At 38.1% G+C, this 18,244-nt stretch overlaps 1 protein-coding gene across 7 annotated transcripts in view; it reads right to left on the bottom strand.

The window, feature by feature from the left end:
* Positions 1–18,244, bottom strand: part of mef2cb (myocyte enhancer factor 2cb) — a 73,216-nt gene that overhangs the window by 37,498 nt on the left and 17,474 nt on the right. For all 7 annotated transcript variants that reach the window (XM_051893331.1, XM_051893330.1, XM_051893334.1 and 4 more), the window contains 2 exons: positions 11,778–11,968; positions 918–1,121 (listed from right to left, as the gene is read on the bottom strand). In XM_051893331.1, coding sequence (XP_051749291.1) covers positions 918–1,121; positions 11,778–11,831 — 258 coding nt within the window. In that variant the 5' untranslated portion in view covers positions 11,832–11,968. The remainder of the gene's footprint in view (positions 1–917; positions 1,122–11,777; positions 11,969–18,244) is intronic.

The raw sequence follows: 18,244 nt of genomic DNA, 5'->3' as shown, positions 1-18,244 counted from the left end.
TCATTTATGTACATCTTTCTGTATACACACTCACTGATGTATCTACGGCAGAGGTTTTTACCTTTACAGACCCACACCCAGACTTTCATCCAACCTAAGGGACCCCCAATATAAAACTCTACGTTTCACATTTTGTCATAAGTTTAATTTTAAACAGCCACTAATGTACATAACGTTTATCAGATCATTAGTTAATGTTCATTAACTTTGTCACAAATGTCACAAAAAAGTGAAAAAGTTACACTACCATTCAAACGTTTGGTGTCAGTAAGATTTTTTTTAAAAAGTAAATTAATACTTTTATTCAGCAAGGATGCATTAAATTGATCAAAAGTGACAGTAAAGGCATTTATAATGCCACGAACGATTTCTATTTATAATATAAATGCTTTCTAAGAAATTTCGATGAACTTTCTATTCATCAAAAAAAAAAAAAAAAAAAAAAAGCCATCAAGATCATAATCAAGATTTTTTTTTATTATTATTAAAAAAGTTTCCACAAAAATACTAAGCGGCACTACTGTTTTCCACATTGATACTAATAATAATTGTTTCTTGATCAGCAAATCAGTTATTCGAATGATTTCTGAAGGATCATGTGACACTGAAAACTAAGTAATGGATGCTTAAAATTCAGATTTGCCATCACAGGAATAAATTACATTTTAAAATATATTAAAAACAATTATTGTAATAACATTTCACAATAGTTTTACTGTATCTTTGATCAAATAACTGTAGCTTTAGTGAGCATAAGAGACTTCTTTCAAAAACAAACAAACAAAAAAAGTTGCTGACCCCAAACTTTGAACAGTAGTGTTTTTATTATTATTATTATTAAAAAACATTATAATAACCATAATAATAACCTGCTGACAGCGTGGGAATGTCAGGTAAGTGCGTTTAGAGAAACTCACCTCCACAATGTCAGAGTTGGTCCTGCTCTCATGTGGCTCATTGTACTCAGTGTATTTGAGCAACACTTTGTCCATATCTGTGCTGGCATACTGGAACAGCTTGTTGGTGCTGTTGAAGATGATGAGGGCAATCTCACAGTCACACAACACGCTCAGCTCGTAGGCTTTCTTCATCAGTCCAAACTTTCTCTTTGTAAATGTCACCTAGAGAGAGACAGAAGAGGGGAAACAAGGTTAGACAAGTCACAGGCTGCACTGACGGCGTATAAAAACTGAGATGGATGACTCTATGTATGTTTGCTCAGCGTGTTGATGCTCTTAAATATTCCTGACTCCTGAGTTGTCCTAAATACAGCGTTTCTTCAGAAAATCAATGTTACTTTTCTTTCCTTCTGTCTACTTTTCTTTATTTTCCTTTGTGCTCTTCCAAATTATCTGGAAAAATAGACAATAGCGTAATAGCTCCTTCCTCTCATAAATCAACTGAAGATCTTTGAAAAATTCCATGCTTTAACTTAAAGTAAAATACTTATTTCACCTCTGCTTTTATTCTTACATGCATAAAAAGAAAAGAGCTTACTAATTGAAATATTACCTGTGTGCTCTAAAACCTTGCAATAACCTTTCATTTAAGATTAATATAGTAACACTAACTATGTCTGGCCCCTCTAATACAATAGTTCAACTGCATAATTAGGATTTTATTTCACAACTAAGGTTAACCATATTCACCTCAAGCAAATTGGGGGGAAAAAAGTATAAGATTGCCTGTATTGCATGGAAGGCAGTTTCTCCTCGTGTGCATCTGTGTGCAAATGCACTTTTCAGCAGATGAGCAGACATACAAACACACGCACACACTCATGCACCAAGATCATCGCTGCAACGGAGTGTTTGAGAGGCTGTTAATGACTTCTCAGTGCATGTTCTCATCTAAATTAGCAGCATTAAAAATAAGAAGCATCTCTTTCTGACCTCATAGGTTTCATGTCTCTTGAGCACTTAAATGCAGCGCTGGAGAAACCGCACGCGCACATACCAGCTCACGAGAAGAACAACACAGAGGAGGAACCTTGAGGCCTAACCACTAAACTTTTCACCTCTTAAGTGTAACCAAAATGTCCTCATGCACCTGTTAATGTGATACATGTTCACGGCAAATCTATGCATTGTTTATTGCAGAAGGAAAGTCCATAATATTAATCACCAAAGGATTTTGATAAGGAAGAAGATTAGCATTATTAACATAAAGTATTACATTTCTTTGATGATGCTAATTTGTTTCTGATGTTGTCATGGTGAAACTATTTAGCTTATCTTGTGTGTTAAATGAAAAAAGTACATAAATAAAGATTGAGCCCTAGTTATATGAGAGAGTAGATGATTTTTTTTTTTTTTTTTTTTTTTTTCAGAAAGTTTTTTTTAATTTAAGTTGGTACGTTTTCATTTAAAAATATGGGTATGGTCTAAACAAACAGAGTAGCTTTATGAAAATGGGAAAGGAAACAGTCACTGTAAACCCTAACGCTCAAAATATTTAATTGGTTTGTGTAGGACAAACTTAAATTAAATACATTAGTTCAGTCAAATTAACTTTTATGAGTATTTAGCACTTTCTTTTTCACAGAACTGATATATTTTAAGTAAAATGAACTGTTTCATTGTTTTGAGTTTTATGAACTTATTTCTTTTAATTTAGAAGAACTTAAGATTAACTGAAACTGGGCCGGGATTTCTATTTCCCAGCATGCTTTGCCCATGACACTTGAAAGCAAGAGTAAATGCTAAAATTAAGTGTTATATAATGTTTTTGTGCTATATTAATGTTAAGTGGGACATTTAGTAGTGATTCATTTTTTGTTATGCTAATTTATAAGAGTTTCTGTTAATGTTGGTTTTTGGAAAGTTACCATCATGGTGACAAATGCATGAAAACACAGGAAAACTTTAAGTTAAATGTATTAATTAGCGTACTCAAACATTTCAAGTTAAGAACAATTAAAATTTATGAGTACAAAATAAAAATCTGCCAGTTATGCTTCCTTAAACTTTGAATTTCTAAGTTTTGCCAACTTATTTGAGCTTACAGTAAAAAAAAAATAAATAAATAAAATAAAAAAGTGTTGTCAGGTAACCTACACACATTTGTGTGGTAACATCTAAATTAACTGGTTTTATTCAAGCCAAATTTCTGTATCTGATCTGTATGACTTTCTTTCTTCTGCAGAGCACTAAAAAAGGTATTTTTAAAGTTTAGTCCATATAATGTAAGTTTGGGGACCAAAATAACACTAGACCCTATTGACCTTCATTGTATGAAAAAATAAAAAACAGACATTTTAGACATTTTAGAAAATTTGTTTGTACCCCACAAAATAAAGAATGTCATGCAGGTTTGGTGCAAATATGATGGTGAATAAATGATGAAAGAAGTGTCTGTGTACTTGAACTGGAGTTCAACAATTTCATTTGACAGTGATCTCTCATCCTTCGGAGATTACAGCTACAAAAGTTAAAATCATCCTGCTGCTGGTCATCTTCTATCATCATATTTCTAATAATTTATGAGCAAAGTAATGATGTATTGATTATGTATCATTTTGACAAGTTCATTTTGACAAGTCGAACAGCCACTTAAACAACACAACTGATGTTTTGACAGCTCCTTTTTCTGCAAGATAAAGCCAAAGTGAGAGTTTTAAGCTTCCATACTGTGGCTTAGCAGTTCTGAGAGGTTTCTTCTTCTTCTGGAGATTTGGCAAGTGTGACAAGATGCAAAAAGAATAAGCCAAAAATCCTCCAGTATGACAGCAGGTTGAGAAAAGAAAAAGCTGAACAATGTGTTTGATGAACAGACTTTGAATTTTGAATTATTTGAATAACAAATAATAGTCATTAATTCACACATCCAAAATAAATGTAGCAATTTTCACTGGGCAGTTCTCTGAAAGAGGAAGCAGTATCACACATTCTCAGATATGGAGATATAAGAACTTTAAATAATCACTGTGGTCAAGCTCATAACTGTGGCTAGTGACATCAACACCCACAGTCACAAAACAACATACTAAAGATACTTCACTAATCCTTCATCGTAGTTTTTTGTTTTCTAAAACTACATGGTCACATACATTCCTGTTTAAGTGAACGGTGCACTCAATATTTTATTCTTAAAGGGATGGTTCACCTAAAGATGAAAATTCAGTCATCATGTGCTCACCCTCATGTCATTCCAAGACTTTGTTTCTTCTGTGGAACATAAAAGAAGTCAACGGACATCAAAACTGGTTGGTTACCAACATTGTTCAAAATATCTTCTTTTATGTTCTGCAGAAGAAAGAAAGCCATACGGGTTTTGAACAACATGAGGGTGAGTAAATGATGACAAAGTTTTTTTTACTCCTGAAAAAAATTGAGTGGAAAATCATGTCCACTCAACATGAGATTAGTAGCCTAATAAAAGCTGTTTAATTTTTTAACATTAACTGAGTCACCTCACTGTGACCACCATTTTGGGATCACATGACTGAATACTAGCCAAATACTACTTATTTTATCTCATCTGATGAAGAAGAACATTATAATAGCCTATAAAAGAATCCTCAAAGACCGTTTTTAGGTTCACCAAATACAATATGTAACACGCTGGTGTAATGTGATCACAAGGGCCTTGAGTGTGATGTTCTTCTTCTTCTCCTGCTCACTACCTGCCTCCACAATCTGTGAAGCTCATGAGCCTTCAGCGATCCAGCGTGTTAATTGCAGAAAATGCCAGTTGCAACACCTCCTCGATGTGGTGAGAGCTGCAAAGAATGAAGGACCACGGTTTATAACGATCGTGATTTTGTTTCTTCGAACCCCGAACCTGTAGACCGCAGGAGTGTGAAGCCCTTATCATGTGAGCACATTCTTATCAAGCGTGACAAACAAACTGCCAAACATGTAGATGTAAATGCGTCATTGTGCACATAAGGTGAGTTTGAACTGCTGTTCAAAGGACTGAGAATCACTTTCTACTGCCAAACAGAAAGAATGAAAAGGAGAAAGAAGAAAAAAGGTCTGATTCCCAGCCTGAGTTTGGTGTGTGTGTATGCACGTGTGTGAGGGGGAGTCGGAGGGGGGAGGTCAGGAAGCACATTTGTATGCATTTCCTCTCATAACAGGAAGTGCCTGACAGCTTCCCCTTCACAATGGCTTCGCTTCTGCTTCCCGCCTCCAGTGCATTTTTTTCCCCTGGGGAGTTCCTCTAGAGGACAGAGACAGGGAGGATGAATGTCCATTTGTCACCATCTGCCCCTGAACCGTGGTCAGTGCGACCCACGCACCCCAAAATCTCCCCGCTCACGCTCCATGTTAAACTATATGAATCATTATCATGATAAAGTCTCACAGTAGGGGTTGTATTGACATTAGACATCATGCTCACATGCAGGACACAACAAATTCTGCTCTGTTCCCTTTCTAAACATTGTATATTTAAATGTTAAAGCATGTTAGAGGTTGCTTTTGTGTTAACAAACTCACCATTTCTGCTAAACTACACTGACAGTAACAAAATATGGTTAAAAGTCATGTGATATTTCAGCACATCACTTAACAAAGAGCATGATTTGAAGGTCATCAGCAGAAACAAAACCTGCGTGAAAAACGAATCAGAGAAAAGCACTGAATAATGAGAAGAAAAGTGGAATAACAATTAGCGTAAGAGGAACAAAAGAATTTTAAGAAGATAAATTCTAAGAGGAGAAATTTGGAGAAGTTACACTTCGCGGAAGCAAAAGAATTTTTGAGATGATGTTGGTGAAGAAGCAGAAAAAGAAGAGGAGAGGCAAAGGGAGAGACAGATGAAAAAGTGGAAAAAAAACACGCACAGCGTGTTTCGTGAGGAGACAGGCGCAGAGGTAACGATCACAAGAGAAAGGTGGGAATCGTGGAGAGGAGAGCAAGGGGTGATGGGATACCCAGAGGGCCTCATTATTTTCTTGCTGTTAATTTTACTCAAACTGTTTTACACCTTTCCGTTGTTGATTGGAGAGACGCCTCTGTTGTCATGGGTGGCTGAATCAAGCACCGTCTCCATGCCATCACACCATCATGAGGCAGAGATGAAAAGAAAGGTAACAGAAGCCTACGGAACGTGTGGCGCCTGCATTTGCCAAGTCAGTTAGAGGGGTGAAAACCACATGCATGTTGAGTGCCAATTAAAGGGCGTACTTCTGAATGAACTTCCATCACACGAAAGCTTCCAGGAACTGAATTTCTAACACAGAAGTAACTACTGACCCTTTTCATTGAGCCGTTCTACTGAAGAAAATCCCAAAACGTCATATTTGTCATTGTTCTTTTTGCTCTTTCTATGTTAAAACCCCAGCTCATAGCAAAGTGACTGTGATAATTCCCTTCTTGTGCAATTCAAGGAAATAAAAATGAAATGGAATACAAAATTACAATGGAATATACACTAATGTATCAGTAAGATATGCTCATTAAGGTTGTATGTATTTGATCAAAAATATAGTAAAAAGTTTTTATTTTAATATGAAGTGTAATTTATTCCTCTGATGGCAAAGCGGAATTTACTCCAGTCTTCAGTGTCACATGATCCTTCAGAAATCATTATAATATGATGATTTGCTGATCAAGAGACCTTCGTTCATCTTCAGAACACAAATTAAGATATTTTTGATGAAATCCTAGTTTTTTTTTTCATTTTTAATCTCCCATAGAAAGCAACATAATTACAGTCATTCAAGGTCCAAAAAAGTGGTAAAGACATCGTTAAAATAGTCAACGTGACTACAGTGGTTCAATCTTAATGTTATGAAATGACAAGAATACTTTTTGTGCACAAAAACAAAACAAAAATAACGGCTTTATTCAATAATTTCTTCTCTACCCTGTCAGTCTCATACGCAGTTGACACAGCGCGGCACTTCCTATTCTACGTCAGAACGGCGACTCTGTATTGGCCGGCTGCTGCTTAGCATCACACGCATGCGTCATGGTTCTCATGTGAACAGCGTCAGCCATTAATGAATTGGCGTTCGGACGTAAACACAGAAGCGCTGAACTGCGTTCACTACGTTAACTGCGTACGAGACTGACAGGGTAGAGAAGAAATTGTTGAATTAAGTCATTATTTTTGTTTTTGTGCACAAAAAGTATTTTTGTCACTTCATAACAATAAGGTTGAACCACTGTAGTCACATGCACTATTTTACCGATGTCTTTAATACCTTTCTGGACCTTGAATTAAGGTAATTACGTTGCTTTTTATGGGGAATAAAAAAAACCTCTCGGATTTAATCAAAATATCTTAATTTGTGTTCCGAAGATGAAAGAAGGTCTTACAGGTGAGGGTCTTCATAACAGAAATTTTATTTTTGGGTGAACTAACACTTTAATAGTTATATTATATAAAATATTTTTTGAATGCTGCACAATAACAAGATCGGCACAATAACCGTTTCCTGAACTCAATGAGTCTAGAATCATCTGTATGGCAGATGAATCAGCACTGACATTGGTTCCCAAGTGTAATTGACTAAATATAATTTCATTTAAAATAATTATCACACAGATTCATCTCTCTCAAACGTGCCTGTAAGTATATGCTGTGTATTCAGCAGTGTGAAAATTAGTCAGTAAGCATGCTCTTGTTAGCGATGTGGCTAACACTTTAATGACACAGGGGGTCCTTTCATGTGACGTGCCCAGGAAAGTGTTTGAGTGGCCGAGGGGAAGAAAGCCAGGCTCCTCACACTGATGCCCTCTGTCTAAGCTTCTGGGCAGCCAGTCAACGCCAGGGAGGCCTGCTGGAGGTGCCTTGCTCTTCGCAAGTGTTTTCAGGAGGTGGGCTAGGGAGCCAAAGTGGCCGCCCAAGGCGACTGAGGCCTTGTGCCCATAAGCATGGCGCCAGAGACAGGGTGGGCCGTAGGGAAGCTGCCAATCTGGAAGAGGTGATATCAGCAAGGAAATGATGAGAGACGACAGCTGGGCCAAATATTTTTTAGCATTCAGACATTAAATGCTTGAAAAAGATGATTAGGATGAGTAGGTTTAGGTTTTTATTGTATATCCAATTCAATTTGTGTACATTGTATATACAATACAATATCCAAAACTCGCAATTGCGAATTTATTTCTCACAATTCTGACTTCTTTTCTCAGAATTGTGAGAAATAAATTCGCAATTGCGAGTCATAAAGTCCAATTCTGAAAAAAAAAAGGACTTTTTGTCAAGAGTCAGAATTGCGAGATATAAACTTTACAAATATATATATTTCTCACAATTGCGAGAAAAAAGTGTCATAAAGTCCAATTCTGAGAAAAAAAGATTTTTTCTGACTTTTTTCTCGCAATTGCAAATTTATATCTCGCAATTCTGACTTCTTTTCTCAGAATTGTGAGAAATAAACTCACAATTGAGAGTTATAAAGTCCATTTCTGAGACTTTTTGTAAACTCACAATTCTCACTTTATAACTCACATTTGCGACTTTATATCTGGCGGAAACAATCTTCCATACAAATCACAAATTGTAGGGACCAACAACATAAAATATCACTGGTTCTCAGATGGAAGGATTCTTTTATGGTACTTTTCTAATGCTTTTTGTCTTTTTTGGAGCTTGACAGATATAAATTGTCATTATATGCAAAAGAGCTGCATAAAGACTGTGTTCAGTTCTACTAGTATAGTAGGAAAAATTTCATTTCTGGGTGAACTATTCCTTTAAGCAGCACAACTGTTTTCACAAAATAAGCATATTAAAATGATTTCTGAAGGAAATCATGTGACACTAAAGACTGGAGTAATGACCACTGAAAATCCAGCTTTGTCACCACAGGAATAAATGTGTGTGTGTGTGTGTGTATATATATATATATATATATATATATATATATATATATATACAAAGATCAAACTCTGCTTCAGAATTTAGATGCATTTGCATGAAAAAAAACAAGCATCTCAAGAATGCCGTGCTTAAGGTAACACCATTGAAGCAGTCTGTTGTTTATTTGGCTTTGGTATGGAAAGATTTCCTTAAAGAGGAAGTGAAAATATGCACAGCCCCAGCCACGTCTTCAACACATTAGGAGCTAGAGGGGAGAGAAAAAGCAAAATAGAAACCAAAAAACCCTTTTTAAGTCAAAGGTCCCCCATTCTTTTCGTCTTGTGATGTCTGTCTTCATGGTTCTCTTGTAATACAATGAAGCTGGTTGTTTGCCACAACCCCAGATGAATGGCAGCAAGAGGACAAGAGTCAATGATAACCCTTGTGCCAGCTGTCGAACATGGCGTATACTCTATAAATACACAACAATTTATGATGCGTGTTTTCAGCAAAGCATCTTCTGACCAAAACCTCTCTAGAGAATTTATGAGCTTATTTTTATCACTTTGGAAGGCCACAGTATATTTTTTGGCGTTGCTTTTTATTAAAGTTGTTGACATATGGCTAACGATGTGGTCATACTAGACATTAAGCATACAAATGTATGACAAATTTTGGCAAAAGGATAAATGTCATGTTTTAGTGCTTCTGTGTTTAAGTAAGTAATACATTACAAATAATTATACAAATTTAAAATGTTATCTGCTCCATTATCTATCAACACTGCAATCATGCAGCTTAGAAGTTTATTTTTGTAATGTGCAAGAGGTCAATCCCACACAGTGTGACGCATCTGAACATTCACAGAACAAAAGTACTTAATTAGTATAAAAAGCTTAATTTCAACCATATTGAAGGAAACTGGTCAAAAGGAAATAAATGTCATTGTTTTTTTCTTTGTCATCCCTTTCTTCTTTTCTATCCCAAGGCCTGGAAATCTGTGGCATTGACTCTCATCAGGTGTCCTTCCTGTATCAATCTCTGATCTTGAAGTCTGGTTAAGGGGGAGTGAGAGAACCAGAGAGAGAGAAGAAGAGGAGAACAGCGATAACACCAAGACAGGATGCTCTCTGTGCAATCCGATAGCCTCGCCAAAAACATCCTGACCTCAGCCCCCCCTCCTTCTTCTCTCCGTTTCTTTCCTCCTTTCCTTTTCATCTTAGCTTATGATTAGAAACTCTGTGTCATTGAAAGTAAAATAGAGCAGAAAGGTTGTGTAAAGGTTTTTTCTTAATTAATACAATAGATTTGTGTGGGAAAGAGGCTGAAATGTGTGTTAAGTTCTACTAAAATTAGTAGAAGTGAATAAATAATTTAATTTCTGGGTGAACTACTTCTTTAAGCCCGCATTCACTCACCAATAAGACTTATTTTTCATAAACACAAACCTTTAAAATTCAAACTATACATATTTATGTTATTTTAAACTCAGAAGCAAATTCAATATGATGCCTTGCTAACATCTCAACTTGTTGGTTTTTCAAAATAAACAGAAACAGAGAACAGAGAAGTTTCTGGTTTGAGAAGTACCTTGACTCATTCTTTCAGCATTTGGCATGAAAGCCCACATGAATGTGAGCCTCTGGTTTCCTCAAGGGGGAGAACTTACTCAACCCACAAGTACTGAATGACTAATGTCACTGTGCCCCCTCCGTCTGCTCCGGCTGACACGCCCATTACTTTCCTCACCCGCTTTTTTCTCTCTTTCTCCTCCACTTCTCCTCAGGCCCTCACACTATCTTCAATAATTGATCAACCCACCCAAGGTCCAGACAGCAGCCATTAACTGCAGCAGTATGGTCTCACTCAGTCATATCAACTGTTAGCCAAGTCCTTTTTCCAAAATCACATTTTTTTTTTTCTCCAGACCAGACTGAGGAACTACAAATGTCTGTTTCTGTGACAAAGTGTCATCCTGTGAAAGGATGTGAGGACTCTGGTTGACTGTTCAGAGAGTCAAGTTACAACACAAAAGACAAAGACAACAACCTCAAACTAGTCAAGGTTACTTTCTGTCAAACTGTAAACTGCTTTCCAGGTTTTTCTGCTTTTTTTTTTTTTCTATAAGGGGACAAATGTAAATGTCAAGCCTAAAGAACATTTATTGATCTTGCAGTAAAACAAGCATCTATGTAACTGGCACCAATACGATCAATACAACTACAGTAACTGCTATGCATAATATCTGCCTGTTTTTGTGTGTTCCTGACTTGATTCTGTTTCATGGCCAGAGAAACGGAGATACAAAACAGAACGTTTTTCTATTTGTTCAAATTCGAATGCATTAACAGAATATGTTCAGTTAGAAATTGTCTGAAGAACACAAAAAAACCAAATTTATACAGTTATTTCATGATTTTAGTGCCATCCATGCAGAAGAAAACAGCTTAAACTAGTCAAAGATGGTTTGGTCAGGTTTGCTGGTTTTAGAGGGGTTTTGGGCACTTGTCTGCTGCTTACCAATCAGCTAAACTAGCTTGGCTAAAATGGGAGACCTACTAGTCCAGCTTAAAAGAGCTAAGACCTAATTTAAGCTTTTTTTTCTTTTCTAGCAGGGATTACAATTACAATTTATATTATTATGAACGCAACTAAAGCTACACATGATGAGCAGGATCTCTGATCTGAGAGCCGAGTTGAAGAGGAAAACTACTAGCAAAGGCAGGAAGGCCCCTCGAGGGCCTTCTTCTACCTCTGTGTTGACTCCACCTAAAGCCCTGAAGCATGTGGCATCATTCCACCATTGCCATCTCTGCATGTTTGTGTTCTCCACCCACCCTGCCCCTGCTAAAGTAATATTCCACTGCCATAAGCAAGAGGTGGCAGCGTGCGAGGATGCCGACAATTAGCGTGCGCACACCACCTACTTGGTCTATTTTAGTTTGAAATAACCCATCAAACTTCTGTGAAGGAAGCTGTCTAGAGGCAGTTTTTGGCTCCTTCTGGTCAGCGTGACTCACCTGTCTGTTGCGTTCATCCATAATCCGTGTGATCTGAATCTTTTTCCTCCCCATTGTCCCCGTCTTTTCGTGTCTCTCTTTCACCAATGAACTTTATTCTTTTGTCCCTCTGTTTTTGCTTGCGTTTTCTTCAAACCAGGCTTTCTTCTCTTGACTTCCTCCGCTCAATTCAAAGATTCCAGTAGCTGTACCTGCGAAAGGCAGAGAGAGAAAGGCATTAAGTCAGATGAAAAATGGCAAAACCGCAACGTTAAAAAACAGGGAAAGGCAGAGTCTGAGCCACATGGGACAGCAAATAAAGACAAAAGAATCCGTCGACGTTTCGAGGCAGCGCTGTTTTCTGCCATCAATATCATGCAAATCAGATTCTCGCGCTTCGGCTGCGACTATGAGGGTAGACAGCACTGTCATGCTCTCTCTACAGTCACAGAGAATTTGACAGTGTTTTGGAAGTGCCACTAACTTAACAGCTCTAATCATTTGCAGTGTAACGTTTACTGTCGCCTGAACGACAAACAGCGGCACTTTCCTAAACAACGCCATTGTAACATCGCAGAGAATTGTCACTACATTCAGAACGAACACACTGGTATTTCCCTTTTAGCTGAAATTTCTTGTGAACGCAACAAAACTGTAGCTGAGCTACGTTGCCCCAAACTGTGAGGCTTTACTATCCACATATCATAAGATCTGAAGAAGAACCTGAATGGAAACCTGGGCCATCCTGATTTAGCCCTCGTCAAACCCGCTCTGGAATATGATCCTGTTGTCATGTCATGGCTTTGCTCCACTCTCCATCTCTCAGGGAAAGAGGTGTGCGGGGCCTTTATCAGGCCCTCCTGCTGAGCCTTTTGAAAGGCTGCCCTTACCCGAGAAGCTAACCCAGGCTTTCTATAAAGCTCTCACAGCTCAGATTCACACAGTGCGAGAGCTCGCGATCACAGAACACACATGTGCGTGCACCGGTGTTTGTGTGCATGTGCGCACCTCTTTGGTGCCGTAAAGTAGGCCAACCCGATTCATCTCTGGGAGGAGCGGCAGAAGTGTTGTTGTGTTTTATTCTGACAGTAGAGGTGATAACGTCCCTCGTTATGCAAATGAGCGTCCCATTATTTAAGCTCGCTGTAATGCAGTAAAGCTGTCAGTGGTGTCACGTTAAAAGCCCTCCATTGCTTTCTCTTTATTCTCCGGCTCTTTTTCTTCTTTCTGAACCAGATTTCACCTGCCAGAGCGAGCAAGGAACATTGATGTAGATGCACCTAAAGGATATGCTGCGCTTCTCACGTCTATCCGCGTTGCCATGCTTCTCTCATTTATTAATAATCAAATGTTTATGGGTGGAGTAGGGGTTTGAAAGTGTTCGAGAGACTTTTCCATGCCATATAAGTTAAACCGCAAGCAAACTCTAATTTCATTGGCTGAGATCCATCTTCATTTCATAGGATGCTGCTAATCTACCAGATTCCACGTTGAATTGTTGGATTCCTTCGGTGTTGTTGAAATAGAGTTGTTAAATACATAGTTTCATTGCTACTAATACAACCTTGTGCTCATATTGATATAATGTATTTTCCATTGTCTCTAATAATAACTGTGAATAAGATTACACTCTATTAGCATATAAACAACAGCACTCTGTACATCACCAAGAGCTGTTAGCTGGACTGTTAGCGAGCACGTCTTAACGTGTAAGTGGCGAAATTCGAAGTGGCTTGATGATTGTTTAGAGGACCACCGTAAAAGACATAAAACAAGGAGCAAAACAACTTGACTACAAGCTGGTGATAATGACTGGACGCCTGTGTAAATATTTACCCACCGTGCAGCCAGCAGAACCTGGCGTCACCGAGTGCAGTTTCGCCGCTCGCATTTGAAAGCTGATTAAGTAGTTAACTCAATCAAAACAGGGTCTTTGGCTGCGACTCCGAGAGGAGCTTCCTCATTGACAACGACAGGTCCGTAATCCCTGATTCAACCACGCCACAGCCTCAACTGCTATGCCTTACGTAATTTTAAACATCTTTTAATGAGCTTCATCTGGGCACTGACTCCTGTTTACAGTGGCACCAAAAATTATTAAAGTATGAACTTTATTGCATTAGATTTGACAAAATATCAAACATCTGTAAACAAATGATGATAGACCTTGATAGAACTTCACTTTTTTAAACATTCATTCATTCATTTATTCATTTATTTATATTTTTAAAGGTTTTGGTGGATTTTTTTATTATTCATTTATTTTATTTTTTGCAATGACCTCACATATAGCTTTGGACCAATGTTGCCAACTCCGCGGTTTTCACTTTAACACTGTTGCCGCGGCTTGTTTTTCATGTCCGCGGGTTAAAGCGACCCCAAATAACATGATATTTAGCCCCTGGAATGCAAATTTTACCGAAGGAACCCCGCCAAAAATAAATTTTACCCCCCCGGAACACGATTTTTACTGGGGGACCCTCATACTTTATATTTTGTTTGATGCTTTATCATATAAAGATTCTCATTCAATTTGTAAGTGTGAATTAAGTGTCCAAATACTTTTTAGTGCCACTATACGTGGGGTGATTTGAAGCACTAGGTAACTTTTTTAAGCACAGGGGCAACCTGAGTCGACCTACGCACAATCTCTCATTCTCCCTTCACCCTGCACACCTTGGCCACCCCACCTCCCCCATCTTTCTCTCTCTCCGTCATTCCCTCCTTCACATGTACACATGCTCACACTCGTCTGCTTTCAGATTACCACAGATGAGCACAATCCAATTTACACCAGTAAAGCCGAACTACAGTGCAGACAAGCTGTGGTTGATCAGTAGCCAGAGGCGCTTTAGATGTAAATAAGGTCCCTTCGCCGCCACACAAGCACTCGCATGTAATATCTTATCAAATATGTCTGTTCTTCATGCACAAGTGTGGCTGACCCCTACCGAAAGCACAGAAACACATACTATTTGTGTTTAGGATCAATTATGTGTGTGAGAGGGTTTTAAAGTTTAGTATGTGCAATTATGCCATGAAAGAGTGAGGCGGAGAGGGACTACTAACAGGCTTTCTCTGCCATGCTAAGCCAATTCACTAATCCACAGCCAAAGCATATGGGGAGGGTGAGAGAGAGAGAGAGGGCCAGAAAGATCCCTCCCCCCAAAGAGAACCTCAGGACAGGTTTGGCATAGTGTGACAGGCAGAAGAAAGCCTGGAAGAGGGGTCATCACCAAGGGCTGAAGGGTCAGAGAGGGATGCTACAGGACAGAGAGGGAAAGATAAGACAAGTTAACCCACAACCTTTCTCATTTGATATATTGGGCTCAAAGCAAGAGCACAAAGAGCAAATATGAGCGAACGGAGAAAACCAAAGAAAAACCAGAGAGATGTGAGCAGGTCTCTCTTGAGGAAAGGGAGGAGAGGCTGCCGTCCACCCTCCCATCTGTTAACCATGCCTCTCTTTCTCTGCCACAGAGCACAAGGGTGGTGGGGGAACGAGGAGAAATCATGGGGGAAAAGGCGAGAGAGGTGGGGGTGCCGACACTGGGATGTAATGAGGTGCTGTGTGTTTTTCTCTCTTTCTCTCAGTCTCTCTCTCTCTCCTTTTAAGAAATGGAACTGTGAGGGCAATGAGTACGTTCATAAACAGGCACAATTCTGGGTCGGCTCGGTCCCTAGTGTTCCACTGGAAAAGAAAAAAAAATATATATTTTGCACGCGATTGTATTGTCAAAATCCTAATAAAGTGAATATGACTACTTCTCCGTGCTCAGCGATATAATTTTGTTAGGGGGAAAAAGAAACAAAGCAATTTTTTATTTCTCTAAGGGGTCTCGTGTTGAGAATGAAAAATGATTAAGATGCAAATACCATGAATTATATTTGTATAAAAAGTACAGAGATTGTATGTGATAATGAAACACTTGTTTTGATGAGATATACAACTCTGGCAGGTTTCGCTTTTATTGAGATCTGGCGCAATCTGCGAGGTACAGGGGGGGTTATAGAGCAACGCTGCTTGACTCCCACCACATTAAAGTCATCTGTATGTTATTATTACAATCAGACAGGAGCTGATCTTTTGAGAAATCGACCTCAGCACTATGTTGCCACCCTTCGTAAACTCTCTCGCTTCCACTTTCCCTCTTTTCTTTTCTTTTCTTTTCTTCGCAGCACATCTGCAAGACATTTGGTACTAGTGTGTGTTTGAAAAAAGGGCAGTATCCTCTATCCTCGTGGGGAAATGTGGTCGCGAAGATTTGAAATAACATATTATGGGCAGAAAGTAAACCTTTTAGGAGGTGCATGATACGTTAAATAAACCCTCACTCTTTTAAAATAAACTGCCATTTCCTTGAAGAGGTCAACAATTTTTAATATGTCTTATGAACAATTTGAATACAAAGGCACGCTTTTGAACCTTCTTGGATTTGACGCTTTTTACCACATCTTAATCTTAAGAACTTTTCATGCTGTAATCATTGAAGCTAAATAAATACTGTTATATACACCCAAGGTTTTTTCTTTTACACACATATTTATGTGCACATATTTAGGTGCGGCTGTTTGGTTTGCACTTAAAACGGAGCAGGGAGCCCATAGCGAGAGAGTTAACGGCCTATTGTCTGTATAAAGTCATTATGGCCAGTGCTTCTTAAGTGTGGCAGAGTCTGCCTGAGGGACAAAGCTGACGAGTGCCCATAAATCTTGGCAGTAGAAAAGACACAGGATGGGTGACCTGAACCTGAGATCAGGATCAGTGTGGGAGGGACCCTGGCAGTACAGATCTTAATGAGTGCTGGTAAAAAATGGTTGGCATACAGTTTTAAAATCCACATACACGGTAAAAAATTGTGTACTACATTTTAACTGTGTATGTGGATTTTAAAATTCGAATTAAAGTGGACAGGGATAATAGGGACAGACTTTTCTAGGCTACAACGATACATAATATGAAGGTATATTTTTATATTTACAGGGCAGAGTCTGGGCAAGTTGACAGAAATGTGTTGCCACTAAAAATCTTACACTTATTGCACCACACATTGTTTTCTGACCAAATGAGTTCAAATGCAGCTACATAATTTCTAGGTTGTTGCAGGTTTTTGTTTAGAAACAAATAAATCTTTATGTAATAAAAAAAACAAACAAAAAAAAAACATTATACATATATATATATATATATATATATTGTGATGAAAAAAGTAAAGCAAACATTTAAAGTAATTGTAAAACTGTATGACAGTTATTCCAATATACATGTTTGAATATGTAAAAATACAAAATAAAAATTCAACAATAATTTATGCTGTGGATCAGGAAAAAAATCAAATGTTGCACTTTCATTTACTATGATGCAGTTCAAATGACATATTGATACTGATATTTGGACATTTAGAGCAGAAAATAGTTATAGTTATGCAACACATCTGATTTGGATTCCCCCTAATTTCCACCGACTGTATGTTGAATGCAATCAAAATACATTAAAAGAGCTGTAACACAGTTTCATTACTGTAAGGGAGCATCAGTGTCTATCTAGGTTCCTCCATGGTCATACACCCCCAAGTCTCCCCACTGTATGATTGGATAGAGACAGGAAACATACATGCACACACACAGAATGGTGGAAGGATGTGACATCAGCAGCCACAGACAATCAAAGGTGTAAAGGTGCTTCCTTTCCTAAACTGTTCCAGCATACACAAAATGGGAACCAAAACTCCTGCGCTTCCTTCTCCAGGCCAGAAAAGAAGAAAAAAGAAGAGAAGAATAGAGAGAAAAAGAGCTGAGGGCTTGAGCCACAGCTGACTGTAAACAAACGGCCTCCACTGATGCAACCCCAGACAGAAAAGGCTTGTGGTTTGTACTTTTTAAGCGCTTAGTGATGGCCAAAACTTTAATGACAAGGCTTAACAAACATACTCATAGCGGATATGGTCAAAAAAATCACTGCATCCACATTATTAGATATTAGATTTCATCACACAAACCAACCTCATTCTGTGATGGTAAAACTGATTTCACAGCCATTCTTAATTTCCAAACCAAGGAAATTAAGCAAGTCTTCTTCTTCAAAAAAATTTTGCAAGTCATCTTCATAAACTCATTTCAACCCAAAGAAAAAGAGCAGAGATGAAGAGAGAGATTTTTTTAAATGTGAGATTTTATTAGCAAAAGTGTAAAATTATAGATGAACTGCTTTTTTGTTTTTGCAGTGATTAGTGAATAGGTCTTTTCAGGTACCTTGCTAGATTAGGGCATTGGGTGGAGGGATTTATTTATGTGATACAGGGCGCTCTTTCAGGACTCTGCTGCAATACCTTCCTTCTGTCTCTACAGGAATCAACAGCTAATTACTTAAATAGTTCTACATGTACCTTAAAATAACACGCTGGCCCCTCTGACTTCCCCAAAGTTCACCTCTCTTTGTCAAAACAGCTAAAAATCTTGGCATAGAATCATGTAAGACATAAATACGA

This window comes from Ctenopharyngodon idella, chromosome 5 (assembly GCF_019924925.1).
Source record: "Ctenopharyngodon idella isolate HZGC_01 chromosome 5, HZGC01, whole genome shotgun sequence".
In the NCBI taxonomy this organism is placed as follows: Eukaryota; Metazoa; Chordata; class Actinopteri; order Cypriniformes; family Xenocyprididae; genus Ctenopharyngodon; species Ctenopharyngodon idella.
This window is presented reverse-complemented; position numbering and strand designations above follow the sequence as displayed.